General features: G+C 47.5%; 1 protein-coding gene across 15 annotated transcripts in view; it reads left to right on the top strand.

The window, feature by feature from the left end:
• TRIP12 (thyroid hormone receptor interactor 12) overlaps positions 1-15,679 on the top strand; it is a 1,206,981-nt gene that overhangs the window by 946,705 nt on the left and 244,597 nt on the right. For all 15 annotated transcript variants that reach the window (XM_086944059.1, XM_086944047.1, XM_086944048.1 and 12 more), the window contains one exon: positions 14,811-15,010. In XM_086944059.1, the coding sequence (XP_086800185.1) occupies positions 14,811-15,010 (200 nt within the window). The remainder of the gene's footprint in view (positions 1-14,810; positions 15,011-15,679) is intronic.

Raw genomic sequence — 15,679 nt, forward strand, 5'->3', positions numbered from 1 at the left:
TTAGCGGCGACAGTTGAGGCCATTTGACTTGCCTCCTGAAATCTGTACAATCATTATGGCAGCCAGGCGTCCCTCCACAAAGTCGGTATACGCCTGCAGGTGGAACAGATTTGTGGCATGGTGCACAGCAAAGGCTGTGGATCCTCTCTGCCCCTCTTTCTGAGGTTCTTCTCTTCCTTCTTTCTCTTGCCCAGCAAGGCTCTGCTCTGGGCACTATCAACGGCTATCTTTCTGCGCTTTCAGCCTTCCTAAGGCTGCCTGATCAACCATCTTTGTTCAAGTCCCCTATTGTAAATAGATTCTTGAAAGGCATCACTCACACGTTTCCACCTGTTCCCTTTCTGATGCCTCAGTGGGACTTGAACTTGGTTCTTACATTTCTGATGTGCGCTCCCTTCGAGCCACTCCACAACTGTCCTCTTCGCCTTCTTACTTTGAAGACTGCCTTCCTGGTAGCCCTCACCTCTGCCAGGAGAGTGAGTGAGCTCCAGGCTCTATCCTGTAAACCTCCTTTCCTTTCAGTCAATCCGGACAAGGTTGTGTTGCGGACAAGGCCCTCTTTCCTACCCAAGGTAGTCACGGCCTTCCACATTGGGCAATCCATTACCTTGCCCACCTTCTTTCCGCTTCCGCATCCCTCGAGAGAGAGGAAGAGCGGCTCCACCGTCTGGACCCAAAATGTGCGCTCTCATTCTATCTGGATCGCACACGCCAGTTCCGGGTGGATACCAACTCTTCGTTGGTTACGTGGGCGCTAAGAAGGGGAAAGCGGTACACAAAAGGACCATCTTGCGGTGGAGCATCTTGTGTATCCAGGCGTGTTACTCCTTGGCAAAGAAGGAACCCCCTTTTGGGCTGAGGGCTCATTCCACTCGAGCCACAGCGACTACTACTACCTTGGGCCCAGGTGTGCCCTTGCAGGACATTTGCCAGGCAGCTACGTGGGCCTCGCTGCACACGTTTGCAAGACACTATTGTCTGGACAGCCAAGTCCGGAGGGATGGCTTCTTTGGCCGTTCCGCCCTCCAGGACTTTCTGGTGTGATTATTGGTTCGCAGACCCACCCCTGGGGATGGTATTGCTGGGGTATCTATTCTAAGGTAAGGAATCTATCACTAACTTGTCTCTTTCAGATGCACAAGTTACTACTTGTGTAACGATCTATCTGTAAGAGACATTAGTTAGTGATGGATTCCTTACCGACCCACCCATCCTCCCCGTTCTGCGAACCGATATCTAGGGTTAGGGTCATCTCCTTTCAGGGCCCTAGTTTCAAGGCACCAGTGTTGGTTTTTGGCATAGCTCTGCGTTTCTGGCGCGGAAAAGCTGTGTCTAAGAACTGACGTCAGCACGCGGAGGCGGCGTCTAAGTACTCCGACAACGTCAACACGGCGCCGACATTGGACGCGGAGCTGCAGACGACGCCTACCGACGCGCAAGGGTACTGCTACGCAAAAGTTTCCGGATCCAGTCTGACGCCTGGGGATATTCTAAGGTAAGGAATTTATCACTAACTAATGTCTCTTACCGATATATCGTTACACAAGTAGTAACTTGTGCATATTGCACTGTGTAAGAAAGGTAATCTGTAAAGTAATCTAATTGACATTCTACTAAAATGCCAATACAAAGCCAATACAGTGTATCAAAAGCATTGCATTACTAGTAGCTTTACTGTAATCAAATCAGTGCATATACAATTGCAATTCAAACTGTTTGCAAACGGCATTACTACTGCAAAGTATGTATTGCTTACCTGTGCCAGGCTTGCTTGGTTCTAGAAAATATAATATCTAATAGAGGTTGCTTGTTGCCCAGAACTTTGTCTTTTGCTGCAGGAGCAGCCCACTTGCCTACCTGCCACTTCCCTGGAACAAACCAATGACGTGAGGAGCAGCGCGAGAGCGAGGCCGCAGAGGAGGTGAGAGGTGCGGCCCCGGGACTGCGAGGACCAGCAAGCAACACCAACAGCTGGTCCTCTTCCCGAGGGAGCCGCGCCCCCTCCCAGTGCCACGCCCCTGCCGCGTCCATAACCTCTCGCGGCCCCCGCTTCGCGGGCGCCGCTCGCATAGAGGTTGCTTGTTGCCCAGAACTTTGTCTTTCGCTGCAGGAGCAGCCCACTTGCCTACCTGCCACTTTCCTGGAACAAACCAACGACGTGAGGAGCAGCGCGAGAGCGAGGCCGCAGAGGAGGTGAGAGGTTCGGCCCCGGGACTGCGAGGACCAGCAAGCAACACCAACAGCTGGTCCTCTTCCCGAGGGAGCCGCGCCCCCTCCCAGTGCCACGCCCCCTGCCGCGTCCATAACCTCTCGCGGCCCCCGCTTCGCGGGAGCCGCTCGCATAGAGGTTGCTTGTTGCCCAGAACTTTGTCTTTCGCTGCAGGAGCAGCCCACTTGCCTACCTGCCACTTTCCTGGAACAAACCAACGACGTGAGGAGCAGCGCGAGAGCGAGGCCGCAGAGGAGGTGAAAGGTGCGGCCCCGGGACTGCGAGGACCAGCAAGCAACACCAACAGCTGGTCCTCTTCCCGAGGGAGCCGCGCCCCCTCCCAGTGCCACGCCCCCTTTCCACCTCATAGTTATAAAAGAAAGACCACCTCACGCAACGCGGGACGCGCGCGGGTCGCAGCCCGGGCCAAGGGCGGGCCCGTTGTTGCCCGTTAGTGCCCGGTAGCGACCGGACCGGGCCACCTCCCTTTCATCACCGAAACCACAGCCAGCAGACAACATCATGCCACCGAAAACCAGGAGTACCGCAAAGACCAAATCCAAACATGCGCAGGAGGTAGCTCAAATAACGGGTCCCATTGACCTATTCATGTCACGGACACATGAGGTAATAAATCAGAGTATTGCCCTGATGGAAAAGAGTGTCACTAGACCTCATGAACGCGAACGCAAAACGATCTTCTCTTGGCGCCATAGCAAATGCCACCTCTCCTATTCATCTCAACTCCCAAAACTGTTCCCTTCCCGTGACCTTGTCAGCTCCTGACATAAACACAGTGCCATCCATAGTAGATCTCTCTGTAATACAGTCCGAGTCCGACCTCTCACTAACTTTGGATGATTTGGAAGCAACCCCCGACTTGGCGGCTTGTCAAACTCAGGCGGAAGCCCAGACAAACGTTAACCTGCACCTTCAAGGAGAAAGGGAAGGAGCTATCCCAAAACAAAAAGCCTCAATAACTGGTGAAAACGCAGCAACCACAGCTCCCTGTTCAGACCATGTTACAACCCATTCAAACTTCACAATGCAACAAAACACACTACTCCCCTCTGCAACCAACCCACCTCTTTTGACAATTTCTAATGAGGCTACCGATAATCTCTGCAGAACATGCAAAGTCACCTCGCAAGTTCTGACCACAACAAAAGACCTTTTATTTCAATACCTGAAACCCATTGAACTCAGTATTAGAAACATAGAAGCTCAGTTGACCATAATCTCCGCAACACTCCTTGACACCAATACGCGCATAGAAACAAAGGGTCAGCGAAATCCACCGCAGCCACCTAAAACGCAATTCCAAGCACAACCACCCAAAGCATCAAAACGCTCAAATCCAGCTACCCTACCCCCAAAAAATCATAAACAAAACACTGCAAACCAAAATTTGCCAACCACAACGCCTCAACCACAGCGGAGCAAAACCACTGCTGTATCAAACCAACAGACTCAAAACACTGACTCACCCACTGTAGATACTCCAGGACCAGCGACAAATAATTCCAGCAAAGCTCATCCTGAAAAAAAGCCAGTATCTCTTCCACTGAAACCAGCGGCCTCCCAGCCGTCCCCCAAGAATATTACTAAAAAAACACCAGAAACCAGACGTCCAGCCCATTTGCCTCCGGAAGCCACTCCCTACACAATAGTACTCACAGGCGTACCAGAGCTAACCGATGACACACCTGAAACTGCATGGTCACTTAAAAACAAGGTCATGCAATGGTTAAGCATTAACAGACCCTTAGAATCCCATCTTTCAGGAGGGATCTCCACAGTCCGCAGGGTAGCCTGGGTAGGCAAAACAACAAAATCGACCCGCGGAGACTGTATTATAGTAACATGCAGAGACTCCTCCGCAGTGGACTACATTTGCGCCTGGCCCTCGCTGGAAAAAAAGGGGGGGATCGATGCTCGGCATCTTTCTTTCTTCTATACCCCAGCGAGACAGGATCGCAACACCCCGCCCTGGTCCTGGCACCAGATCCCCAAAGAACCATGGAACCAAGAGCCATGGAATCAGACGGAGTATACATATGATCACGGAGGCAGAAACGGCCCGAGAGAACGGCCGAGGCAATACTGGCATGAAAGACCCTGTCAAACTTATGAAGGATGGCAGGGCTTTCCTACGCAAAACCGCTTTGACTGTCTAGAGATGGTCGATTGACCACTCAGGGCAGAACCTAGACACACCAACATTACTACCACACCACAACCAGCTAACCTTACACAGCACATAGCATCCTCAGAGTTCCTTCCTGATAATCATAAAAACCTACTCCAGGAATTGCTAACTACTTCCCCAAATACTCCCAAGAAAGTCACCTATACAACCTTTCCACTTGAAGACGAAATCACCTCCGGTTTGTCTCAACAGCCAATTGTAGCTGCTAAAGTTCCCGTCAAACTCCCACAGGACAACCCACAACAATTATCAGAAACCAAGACTGCAAGCATCCCGCCAACTCGACCACTTGTGTCGGTAGACACCACAAACTTGAGCTTCTCCACCGCATATTGGAACATTGCAGGCTTGACCTCAAAAATAACATTGGCCTCGTGGCTTGACACAGCAAAGCAACACCAGATATTGTGTCTGCAAGAAACCTGGTGCACAATCCCATTACACCTTGCGGGATACAAAACTTTCTTTACCCCAGCAGTACCTGGTAACATGGGCAGACCAAAGGGGGGGCTCACGACCTACGTCGCTAATACCCTCCCTCTCAGAGTGAAACTATTAAAGGAGTCACCTACTTTCCAAATCATGCAAATCACGCAGATAAAAGCACCCAAAGACAATAACTATATACTCATAAACTATTACAATAACTCAGGTACTCTGGAATGCTGGTCAAACCTAGAAGAGATAGCCGCACTCCTAACTTCACTCCAAAATGACAACAATATACCTTCGAGTCATTTCATTTGGGGTGGCGACTTCAACTTCCCTCTGTGTCCAAACCACAAAAATGGAAATTGTGGTCTCCAGAACGAACTTGGGAATCCTACTCCTCACTTCGCCCATTCGACATGCGGTGTCAAACTTAACGAAATCCTATTCTCCCTAGATATGGATTTTGTTAATGAATTAGTCGACCCGCAGCAGGATTACTTACCCACCTTCCATGGGCATGGCTACTCCACAACCATTGACTATATAATAGCCTCAAACTCACTCAATGGGCAGCTAACGAACTACGAAATTGGGACAAACCCAATAAGCGATCACTATCCGCTTAGCGTGACAATCAACATTAAAAGAGCAGGAGCACACCCTGCAAAGCTTAGTTCTCTTGATCAACATTCAGTGTCCATGAATAAACTGAACGGGTATTCAATCAAATGTGCAAAGATTGACCCAGAAGAGATGACACAGAGGGTCCTTGGAAAAACAGACCAATGGCTATCCAAATGCATGTCCCTGGAGACGCCACCGCAAATAATTGTCAGCTGTTTCCAAAGTATCCAGGAAACAATAAGGGATGAACTATTTGTCAACTTAAAAAACAAGACCAAGTCCCCCACCACGAGATGGTTTGACACCGCTTGTCGGAAGGCACTTACATCCCTCAAAGAAGCTCTGCGCAAGCCTACGAGAGACCCCCACGAAATCTCTCGCCTAAGGAAAAAATATAACTCTGCTCGGCAAGACCGCAAAAAACAAATCAAACGAGATCTTTGGCAACGTTTACACGACAGTGCCCGAAGGAAAGATAGCACTGCATTTTGGCAAACCATAAGATCTCCCTTTTTGGCCAACAGCACAGACCCTGATCACCTTGACGTGGCAATAACTGAGGATGACTGGGTCTCCCACTTTACAAAAATCTTTGGAACACCATCAGATTCCGTACCAAATAATTCAACACAAGAAGCCCGGCCGGAGGAAAACAACATCTACCCGATCAAGATACATTTCTCCCTTAACGAAATCATAAAAGCAATCAGGGCTTCAAAAACTGGCAAGGCCCCTGGCCCTGACGGGGTTCCAATGGACCTGTTCCTTTATGACGTAGACTTTTGGTCAAAAATAATCACACGGGTCATGTCTCAGCATTAGCTTCAACTGGTCTCTTTCACTCATGGTCAACCTCAATTCTACTACCTATTTTTAAAAAAGGTGACCGTAACGATCCCGTCTGCTACAGACCAATCTCCCTTCTGGACTCCATGGGCAAGATTGCAGGCCGATTACTCCTGGACCGACTACAATCTTTGGCCCGGGAGAATAACATCATAACCGACCTGCAATACGGTTTCCAGAAGGGGCTCGGGACCGTGGAGCAGGCCCTTAACCTTGTTCTTCTGGCTGGCAAATATGCTCGCGCCAAAGGAGGTAACATCTTCCTCGTCTATGTCAACCTAAGTGCGGCATTTGACTGCGTCCAGCATGCGAAACTTTGGCAAATACTAACCGACCTTGGTGTGGACCCCCCGATATTAACTTTCTTAAGAGAACTTTACACAAATGCTGAAGGCCGAGTACGATTTGGTACCAGCGGCGAACTGTCACGACCTTTTCAAATAACGAAGGGAGTAAGGCAGGGATGTGTACTGGCTCCCTTCCTGTTCAACCTATACACAAATGGGCTTGAACAGGCTATGCTGGAAGGGAGCCAGGACTTGCCCCAGATAAATCATTACCCACTCTCCTGTATGCTGATGATTCAGTAATCCTAGCACGAACATTAAATCAACTCCAGCTACAACTTAACAAATACACAACTTTCATGGACTCACTCGGTCTCAAAATTAACATTAAGAAAACGTTCACAATGAATATCGGCCCCAGGACTAAAACTTCCAAACCCATAATGGTCAATAACAATAAACTAGATAAAACCTCGGTTTATCCATACCTGGGCATCTTAGTGGATGACGCGATGAACTGGCAAAAGGCAATCGAAGCCAGAAATCTACATTTCCGCTGTGCAACCTCAGCACTAACCTCTTTCTCGAGGAAATTGGGGAAACCAGCTCCACCTGAACTCTCGACCATATACTATGCAAAATGCCATAGCGTGGCCACTTATGGAGCTGGAATTTGGGGCCACGGACGTATTGACCAGTTACAGGTCACTGAAAATGCTTTTATAAAATACATCCTAGCCCTCCCTCAAAGCTCCCCGATATTAGCCTCACACCGGGAGCTTGGCATGGAATACATCATCAACACCATCCGATGCCAGCCCATCTTACTGTGGCATCGAATATGGTGCAATCCTGAAAGCCATCTAACTCGCTCCCTCATCACTGACTGCTTAGGCCTGAAAAACTGGCGGAAAATCCCGTGGCTAAATTATATATGTAATTTCTTTAAAGACCTGGACTGCGAACACTATTTTGATGAACCTCCCTCAGTGGAAGATATTTCCAGGAAGCAACTAAAGTTAATGTGTCTGGGCCATCTGAAAGACCTTCGTAACCAGGCAGAGAACACTAAACCACAAAATGGAAAAATCTATGCATTACAGTCCGGAAAAGTTATTCAGCCCTATCTGACGTATTTTTTATCCAATTACGAAAAGTTTTTACTTACAAGACTACGCTTTAACATCTTCTTTCGTTTGGTTTCATTTCCGGAAATGGGAAATTGGTCCCGTAACTTGATGGGGTGCCCCTGTGATGAAATCTCCCCACAATCCACGATCCATGTCGTCCTTTTCTGCAAATACTACAAACTACCAAGGAAAACATGGATCATCCCTATTCTCCGGTCCAGTGGACTTAGACAATCCTACCCAGCATTCTCTTATTTGCAATCTTTAAAATCGCCACATGAAGCCAAACTTATAGTGACTTTTCTTTAAGCAGTCATAACAATACGTCGTAATATCACTAGTTAAATCAGTACTGTTAATTGTAAAAATTATTTCACTATCTTAAATGCCTTTTATACCGTGATTAATTTTTTTGTGATTTCACCGTTTTCTCACTTATGTGCTTAAAAATTTTAAACATGTACTTTTTATGATTATTCAAACTGATAATCGAATAAAAGTTGATGAAACTGAAACTGAATATCTAAAAGAATATTTTTATTCCAATCCAATTGGTCTGAAGTTCAATCTGAGTGTGTGAATTCATTTGCTGATTGAGTGTGTACAACAAATTACTTAACACTACCCTCTGATAAAGCCTTACTGCTCGACCACACTACCACAAATAGAGAGTAAGGTGCTATCCCCTTTTTGTAAGGCAACAGGTCTCTAGGCAAAAGAACCAATATCCTCCGGAGCGAAGAGTAAGCCTCCCCTCTCCCCTAAGGCACAGTCACCTCTTGCCAGGTAAGGCACACCAAAAGATAGACTAGTACCCCTAAGGAGAGAAGAGACGACGTAGGGCCACCAGGAGAATCTTCAGCAAGACCAGCAGAATGATGGGGCGGACCTGTAGGACGTGTAGTGTAGCTCTGCAGTGTGTAAAATTAGGAAACAACAAGAAAAGGAATGAGAAGGTTAAAAGAGGCTCATGTCCCATAAAGAGGTTATAGATTATTACTATAGATTATAGTGCACAGGTTGTGTACTTTTGCATACTCACTTCAGAGGTTTCTTCTTCAAATGATAAGAGGGTGAGAGTTAAAGTAGTACTCCAGACAGTGAACGATAAATCCAACACAGCCGGTTACAGGCATACAGTGGATATCCCAGAATTGCAGAAACGAAAGCAAGAGGTAGACTTTTCTCAACAGTCAGAAGAGTAGAAGGTGGTGAGCATAAGGAAAGACTCCAGTTGCAATTGTACCTAATAACTCTCCACAGGAGACCAGGTTACTAATACACACTATTTACCAGCATAGACCTCACTGCTATGGAAGACCACACTAGTGGAAGCAAGCAGCAACCATGTATCCGCTTCGTTCTCTGCTTCGCGTCTAATAAAAACAAGCATTTACAATGCAATGGTCTCGGCATTAGCTAGTGGCATTGCTCATGACATTTTTTTCATTTTTTTTAAAACCTAAATAAATGGTATTATCATTTACAATGGCAATAGGTGAGCATTAGAGAGTAGTAGAGAGTATTATCGGACACCGAGCCACACACACACAGAGCCACACACATAGCTCTATGCCCAGTAACGCCCTAGGGAACAGAGGCACGAAAAACCGGATCACAAGCATGGAACAGAGGCACGAAAACCGCATCACAAGCAGGGAACAGAGGCACAAGTATGGAACGGAGGCACAAAAACCGGATCACAAGCATGGAACAGAGGCACGAAAACCGCATCACAAGCAGGGAACAGAGGCGCAAGCAGGGAACAGAGGCACAAGCAGGGAACAGAGGCACAAAAACTGGATCACAAGCAGGGAACAGAGGCACAAAAACCGGATCACAAGCAGGGAACAGAGGCACAAAAACCGGATCACAAGCAGGGAACAGAGGCACAAGTATGGAACGGAGGCACAAAAACCGGATCACAAGCAGGGAACAGAGGCACAAGTATGGAACGGAGGCACAAAAACCGGATCACAAGCAGGGAACGGAGGCACAAGCAGGGAACAGTGGCACAAAAACCAAATCACAAGCAGGGAACAGAGGCACGAAAACCGGATCACAAGCAGGGAACAGAGGCACAAAAACCGGATCACAAGCAGGGAACAGAGTCACAAGCAGGGAACAGAGGCACAAGCAGGGAACGGAGGCACAAAAACCGGATCACAAGCAGGGAACAGAGGCACAAGCAGGAAACAGTGGCTCAAAAACTGGATCACAAGCAGGGAACAGAGGCATGAAAACCGGATCACGAGCAGGGAACAGAGGCACGAGCAGGGAACAGAGGCACGAGCAGGGAACAGAGGCACAAGCGGGGAACAGAGGCACAAAAACCGGATTACAAGCAGGGAACAGAGGCACAAAAAAAACTGACCCGATTTACTATTTTACGGTTTCACAGAGCTAATGGACACCAACACCGGACCCCATTCATTCCCTCACACCAAGGCCAAACACTGAGGTATCCTAGGTGAGGCCTGGCCACGCCCCCGGTACCACCTCTCCCCCACCAAGATAGCCATACCCTCTTCCATGCCCCTAAACCTCGGCAGACCACCATTCTCTTTTCCCCCGAAGATTTACCTGCACATCCTCATTCCGCAACTCTTTGATCGGCACAGCAATGGGGTAAGGCGAGTCGTCTCTGTCAGCACCAGCCATCCTGAGCCCGAGAGAAAAGCAGACCACTTCCGGCCGCAAAGAGGAAGGTGCAGGGTCTCTAGGAGGAAGCGGCAGCTGGAGCAGGGGCGGGGAACTTTACCTGAAGGTATCAGAGCGCTTCACAAAACCCGAAGCGTGAACAAGTAAATATTTTTGGATTTTGCTTTTCTTTTATTAGGCCAAAATACATTAAAAAGTCGCGGATCCTTCCCCAAAATCCATCAGATAAGACTTTTACTTATAAATACTAGCAGAACTAAATGTGCTAACCGCTGGCTGGTGATCGACTCCTCAACCCCTCTTTCTCCCCCTTCCTATTTGCACTTTGCGATTATTTGCATATATTTTTACGTAACGATAAACACATTGAGGTCTGATAAACCAAATCAGAGTATAATTTTAGTGTCTGTGATGGATTTTGTGATGTTTTCGTGGTTGTGAAGCTTCTCCCCTCAAGGGCTCGGTGACGCCCGCTGGCCCCATCTGTATATTAATCTGTTTTAAAGACGACCCTGGACTTTTCACCCAGACTGGATATGTCGACTCTAAGGAGCGAACGTGACCTGGGGGAGGCAGCGAGGACCCTGTCCAGGGGGAGAGGGGGCCACCAGGAAGGTTCGGAGTTTGACAAGACCCCAGCCGGTCAGTGACGTTCGCTCTCTCTTCTCTGCCTCATTCACCACTTGCTTGTCTCAGGCAGTCTCTTTGCTCACCACACACCGCTCTACCCCCTCCTCCGCCTGTCTCTGGGTATCTGTCCATCTCACATTATCTCTTAATTTGCCTCACACACACCGCCTATTTCCACCTCTCACCAACCTTCCTTCAACCCTCATCACATACCCTTGCCGTTTAGCCTGGCTTGCTTATCTTTGCTTTGTCTCTGTCTCCCCTCCTCTTTCTCTTGCCCCATCTCTGCCCTCTCCCTTCTCTCTCGCCCCATCTCTGCCCTCTCCCTTCTCTCTTGCCCCATCTCTGCCCTCTCCCTTCTCTCTTGCCCCATCTCTGCCCTCTCCCTTCTCTCGCCCCATCTCTGCCCTCTCCCTTCTCTCTCGCCCCATCTCTGTCCTTTCCCTTCACTCTCGCCCCATCTCTGCCCTCTCCCTTCTCTCTCCCCATCTCTGCCCTCTCCCTTCTCACTCTCCCCATCTCTGCCCTCTCCCTTCTCTCTCGCCCCATCTCTGCCCTCTCCCTCCTCTTCCTCTCGCCCCATCTCTGGCCTCTCCCTTCGCCTCCCCTTCTCTTTCTTCCTGTCCTCGGGGGCACCGACGCAGACCAGGGACACAACTGGTGTCCAAAGACAGCATTTAACCTAAGCCCAACACCAATTCTCCAGCCGCAAACCTCTCATGCTGTGCCCTTGAGCCCCCTGCCTGTTGGGGCGGGGTGCGGAGGTGAGAGTGCCTGCTGCAGACGTGACCGAGAAAGGAGAGGCCGGGACCCCACGATGGTGGACAAAATTCCAAAAGGCTAAAATAAGCTCCCTTAACGGCCCTCACAACACACACGAGAAAGCTTGGCTGCAACGGAACGCCAAGAAGGACGACCATATTGGGAGAATTTTTGTAACAGATCGGCCCCTGACAGCACAGTCGGCACAGCGAGCCCCATCGTTAAAAGTTGTAACTTGGCGCTGAACTCGGAGGGGAAAATTAGTAAACACGACCATTCCATGAACACGACCACGTTTCTCCGAGGCGAGGCACAAATGCCTTGGAGAAACACACGGTCATTTTGGGATTTGGGGCGTGTTTTTAGGTTTGAGTGACTGAAGACGTCACAGAGAGAAAGAACCTAAAAAACACGCCCCCGAATCCGAAAAAGACTGGGCTTAAAGGGAGTGACACCCCCTCTCCTCCAATGGCTGGCCAGCATTTACGATGCCAACCAATGGAGAAGAGGGGCGGGTTCAAGCCCCCTCTAAGAAAACATTAAATCTCGGAGCTCTGCCCAAACTGCTACTCAGTCCTCAACCTAAAAATGAAGGTTTCACATGTGCTGCTCGTCAGCATTGATAATAAAAGAAACAGCAAGGGCACGTCCTCGCGCTTGAGAAGGAGAACTTAACCGGCCTGAGTTATCAGAGTCTAGGGAGAAGGGAAAGGAACACTGCGCGTCCTTGCACTAATGGAGGGTAAACGGAGTCCGCAATTCATCTCTCCCGGTGAAGTGAAAAGAATGTACTGCGTCCTCGCGCTTAATGCAAAGAATCATGGCAGGGAACAGAGAACTTTCCAAATGCTCACAGCCAATTTACATGAACACAGGCAGCACTTACCAAGTCTTAGGCTGAAGGGAGAAGCCAGCGATGCCGAGTAGCACACAACAGTGAACCTAGGGCGATGCAAAACGAAGGAAAGGGCATGGTCCTAACAAGGAAGAAAGCCAAGCACCTAAGAACGGGGGCAGGCTGCAGCTTAGTGCAGTATGGGACAGAACACAACCTGTTGCCTCCCCAATGCTTTATGGGAGGTGGTCGTTTTCTTCTAGGAAACAGAAAATGTGCAAGAAGCCTGACGGTTAACACTTTCACCTCTGCCTACCTTTGGGGTTCCACTGGACTCGGTGCACACTATACCTCACTTTGATAAAGTATATACAGAGCCAGCTTCCTACAAGATTCTGCTCCAGTTCCATATGAAGTCGGTGGAGTACATCTGAACAGACAGGTCTTCATGCAGATTACTCATCTACAGTATAAAGCTGCTTATCTAGTACCCACTTTAAAGTATGTATAATTACTCCATATATAACAAGACTCTGGGTCTCTGAACAGATTTCTTCATATTTTTCCTTTGTTTTGCTGATTTAAATCCTTATGGGCAATAACCTGCAAGAAACAATGTAGTGTGTGCTGAAAAGATTCATTCTTATAGAAACACAGGAGACAGGACTTGTTTGCAAGAAATTAGTGTTTCTGATGGCCTTTGAATTCAACAGGTTGAAACACCAGGAAGCTCATTAATGCACACCTAGTTATTATGGCTGTTGAAAAATCTTACAAATATGCCTTCAACATTCCTGAGCTACCAGAGTCTATAACTAACCAGGAGTATGTATGCTGTAAGTAAACCTGAAAATTATTTTGGTAAGAGATCGTTTAAAGGTATGCTCTTTTTTCTTCATTAATTGGAATACAGAACACCATCTCAGCAATCTGGGAGGTACAACTCCCTCTGGGAATGTTGTGTGTAGATTATCCAGAGAGTACCATACCTTTTTGTCCCTGAATCATGTTCCACAGTAGCTTTCTGATGGTGCCTCACTTTATTAGTTAAGCTTAATAGCTAATTTTTACAAATTGAGCATTGCTTGCCAAAGGACTGCTTAATTAATGATAAATCCAAACCCATATGTAATTTTATTGAGGAAATTAGTAAACCAAAATGATTTGAATATATTTCTTTAGGTTACGTCCAACCACCTCCCTTGGCTTGCGCCCACGCCATAAACCAGTGGTAGAATTTTACACAAATTATAACAGTTGTCGTGCTATAGGGCTGCTTGATTTATGCTTTAGCTTTCATGGAACATTGGTTACGTTTTAAAGCTTGTTTAAATGCAGGAAATGAGTGTCTAACCCACCACCTTCTTTAAATCAGAGTTCCAGGTAATGATAGGAAATTGAGCGAGTTATTGGTTGACCATCCTGGAATCGGGTACCAGAACCTTTTTCCTCCAACCATGCACAATAATTTGGATTATCCCAAATTTACTACCAAATAGTTTTTTCATATTAATCATGGGATGCTAGTGACCTATCCTAGTGCTATCAAGTATGATGGTGGCATATCAGCATACTGGACTACTAAAGAAGAACAGAGCCCACTTTGTGAAGAAAGTGGCGAACTTATGCGCTTCTTTCCCGACATCAGCAGTTTAAAGGCTTCATAACAGAAGTGTGCTAGCACCACCGTTTGGTGGAATTCTTTCAGACAGACCTGAATTTTGGCCTATCTTTATTTGAACCCAAGTATCGGTGTACAGGATTTGTTTGACTCTAAAGAAGTGAGGTGAAATATTACTTTGTTTTAGTGTGCGACATAACTGAATTCTGTCTTTATGTTAACCCGCTTATCCGCTGCACAAATTCCGCTGCGGTGCAGCGGTTTGATTAAGTGGGAGGGGCCGCGTCTGCCAACGGACGTGCGCAGCACTACGGAGGTAGTCCTTGCGAAGGCCAACGGGCGCAACAAAGGGGTTAAAAGACATGCACACCTAGTTGTTTCTTTTTTCTTTGTACTAATTTTCTTACAAGTTGTTCATGAGAACTGTGAAAGGTTCTCAAATTCAAGTAACAAGTTAATGAGATTGTTGTCGCAGGCAAGTATGTAATCCATCAATGGTTCTGCTCTTTTATTGACTTGTTATATTTCCGTTGCGTAACCTGTTATTTTGTTTTTTCTCATTAGGCTGCTCAGTTTTTGAATTCAGGGAATGTGAGGCACCGGTTGCAGTTTTACATTGGTGATCACCTGTTACCATATAATATGACTGTTTACCAGGCAGTCAGGCAGTTCAGTATACAGACGGAAGATGAGAGGGAGTCCACTGATGATGAAAGTAATCCATTGGGAAGGGCTGGAATTTGGACAAAAACCCATACAATATGGTAAGTTACAAATTATTAATTTCCATTTTAAATTATCATTGATACACTTTAGATTCTACTAACTCCAAGTCTTCAGTTTCGTTTGCCTACAATGTATCACTTCACATACTTCCGATTGGTTCTGTAATGGCGAGTCTTCATAGTATGTTTGTTTTAGGATTAGTTTTCTGTTACTTCAGAGGAAAATAATAACATGTTCGAGGCATGTGGGCTGCTGAATTCATATCTGTGCATAGATCGCCGCCTAGGGTTGGGTCCGGATGATTGCACATTGTTGTCCTGGAAGAGTCTTCGAAGTATCACAAGATAGGTGGCTCCTCCCGCGGACTACAGTGCACATGGGCATCCTCTCCATCCTCAGATTGTTTTTTTCCGCCATTGGGTTCGGATGTACTTTCTTTACTGTGGTTCGGAAACTTTTCTAAAGGCCAAAAGGCCATCGGGGTCGTCGGTATTGTTTTCTCGATCTATGCAGAGTACTTTGTTCCAGTTCTTTTCCAGCAGGACGTCGAAGAGAGCCTTGTGGCCTTTTCGACACCAAAGGCCCGATCGTCGATGGAACGGAGCCCGTTCAAACGATACCCCCTTTGTAGCTCTAAGTACCCACACATCGATGTTCACCCGGTGTGCAACAAGTGCTTATCACCGGAGCACAATGAGGCCAACTGT

The sequence above is a fragment of the Lissotriton vulgaris genome, chromosome 11 (genome assembly GCF_964263255.1).
Source record: "Lissotriton vulgaris chromosome 11, aLisVul1.2, whole genome shotgun sequence".
Classification (NCBI taxonomy): domain Eukaryota; kingdom Metazoa; phylum Chordata; class Amphibia; order Caudata; family Salamandridae; genus Lissotriton; species Lissotriton vulgaris.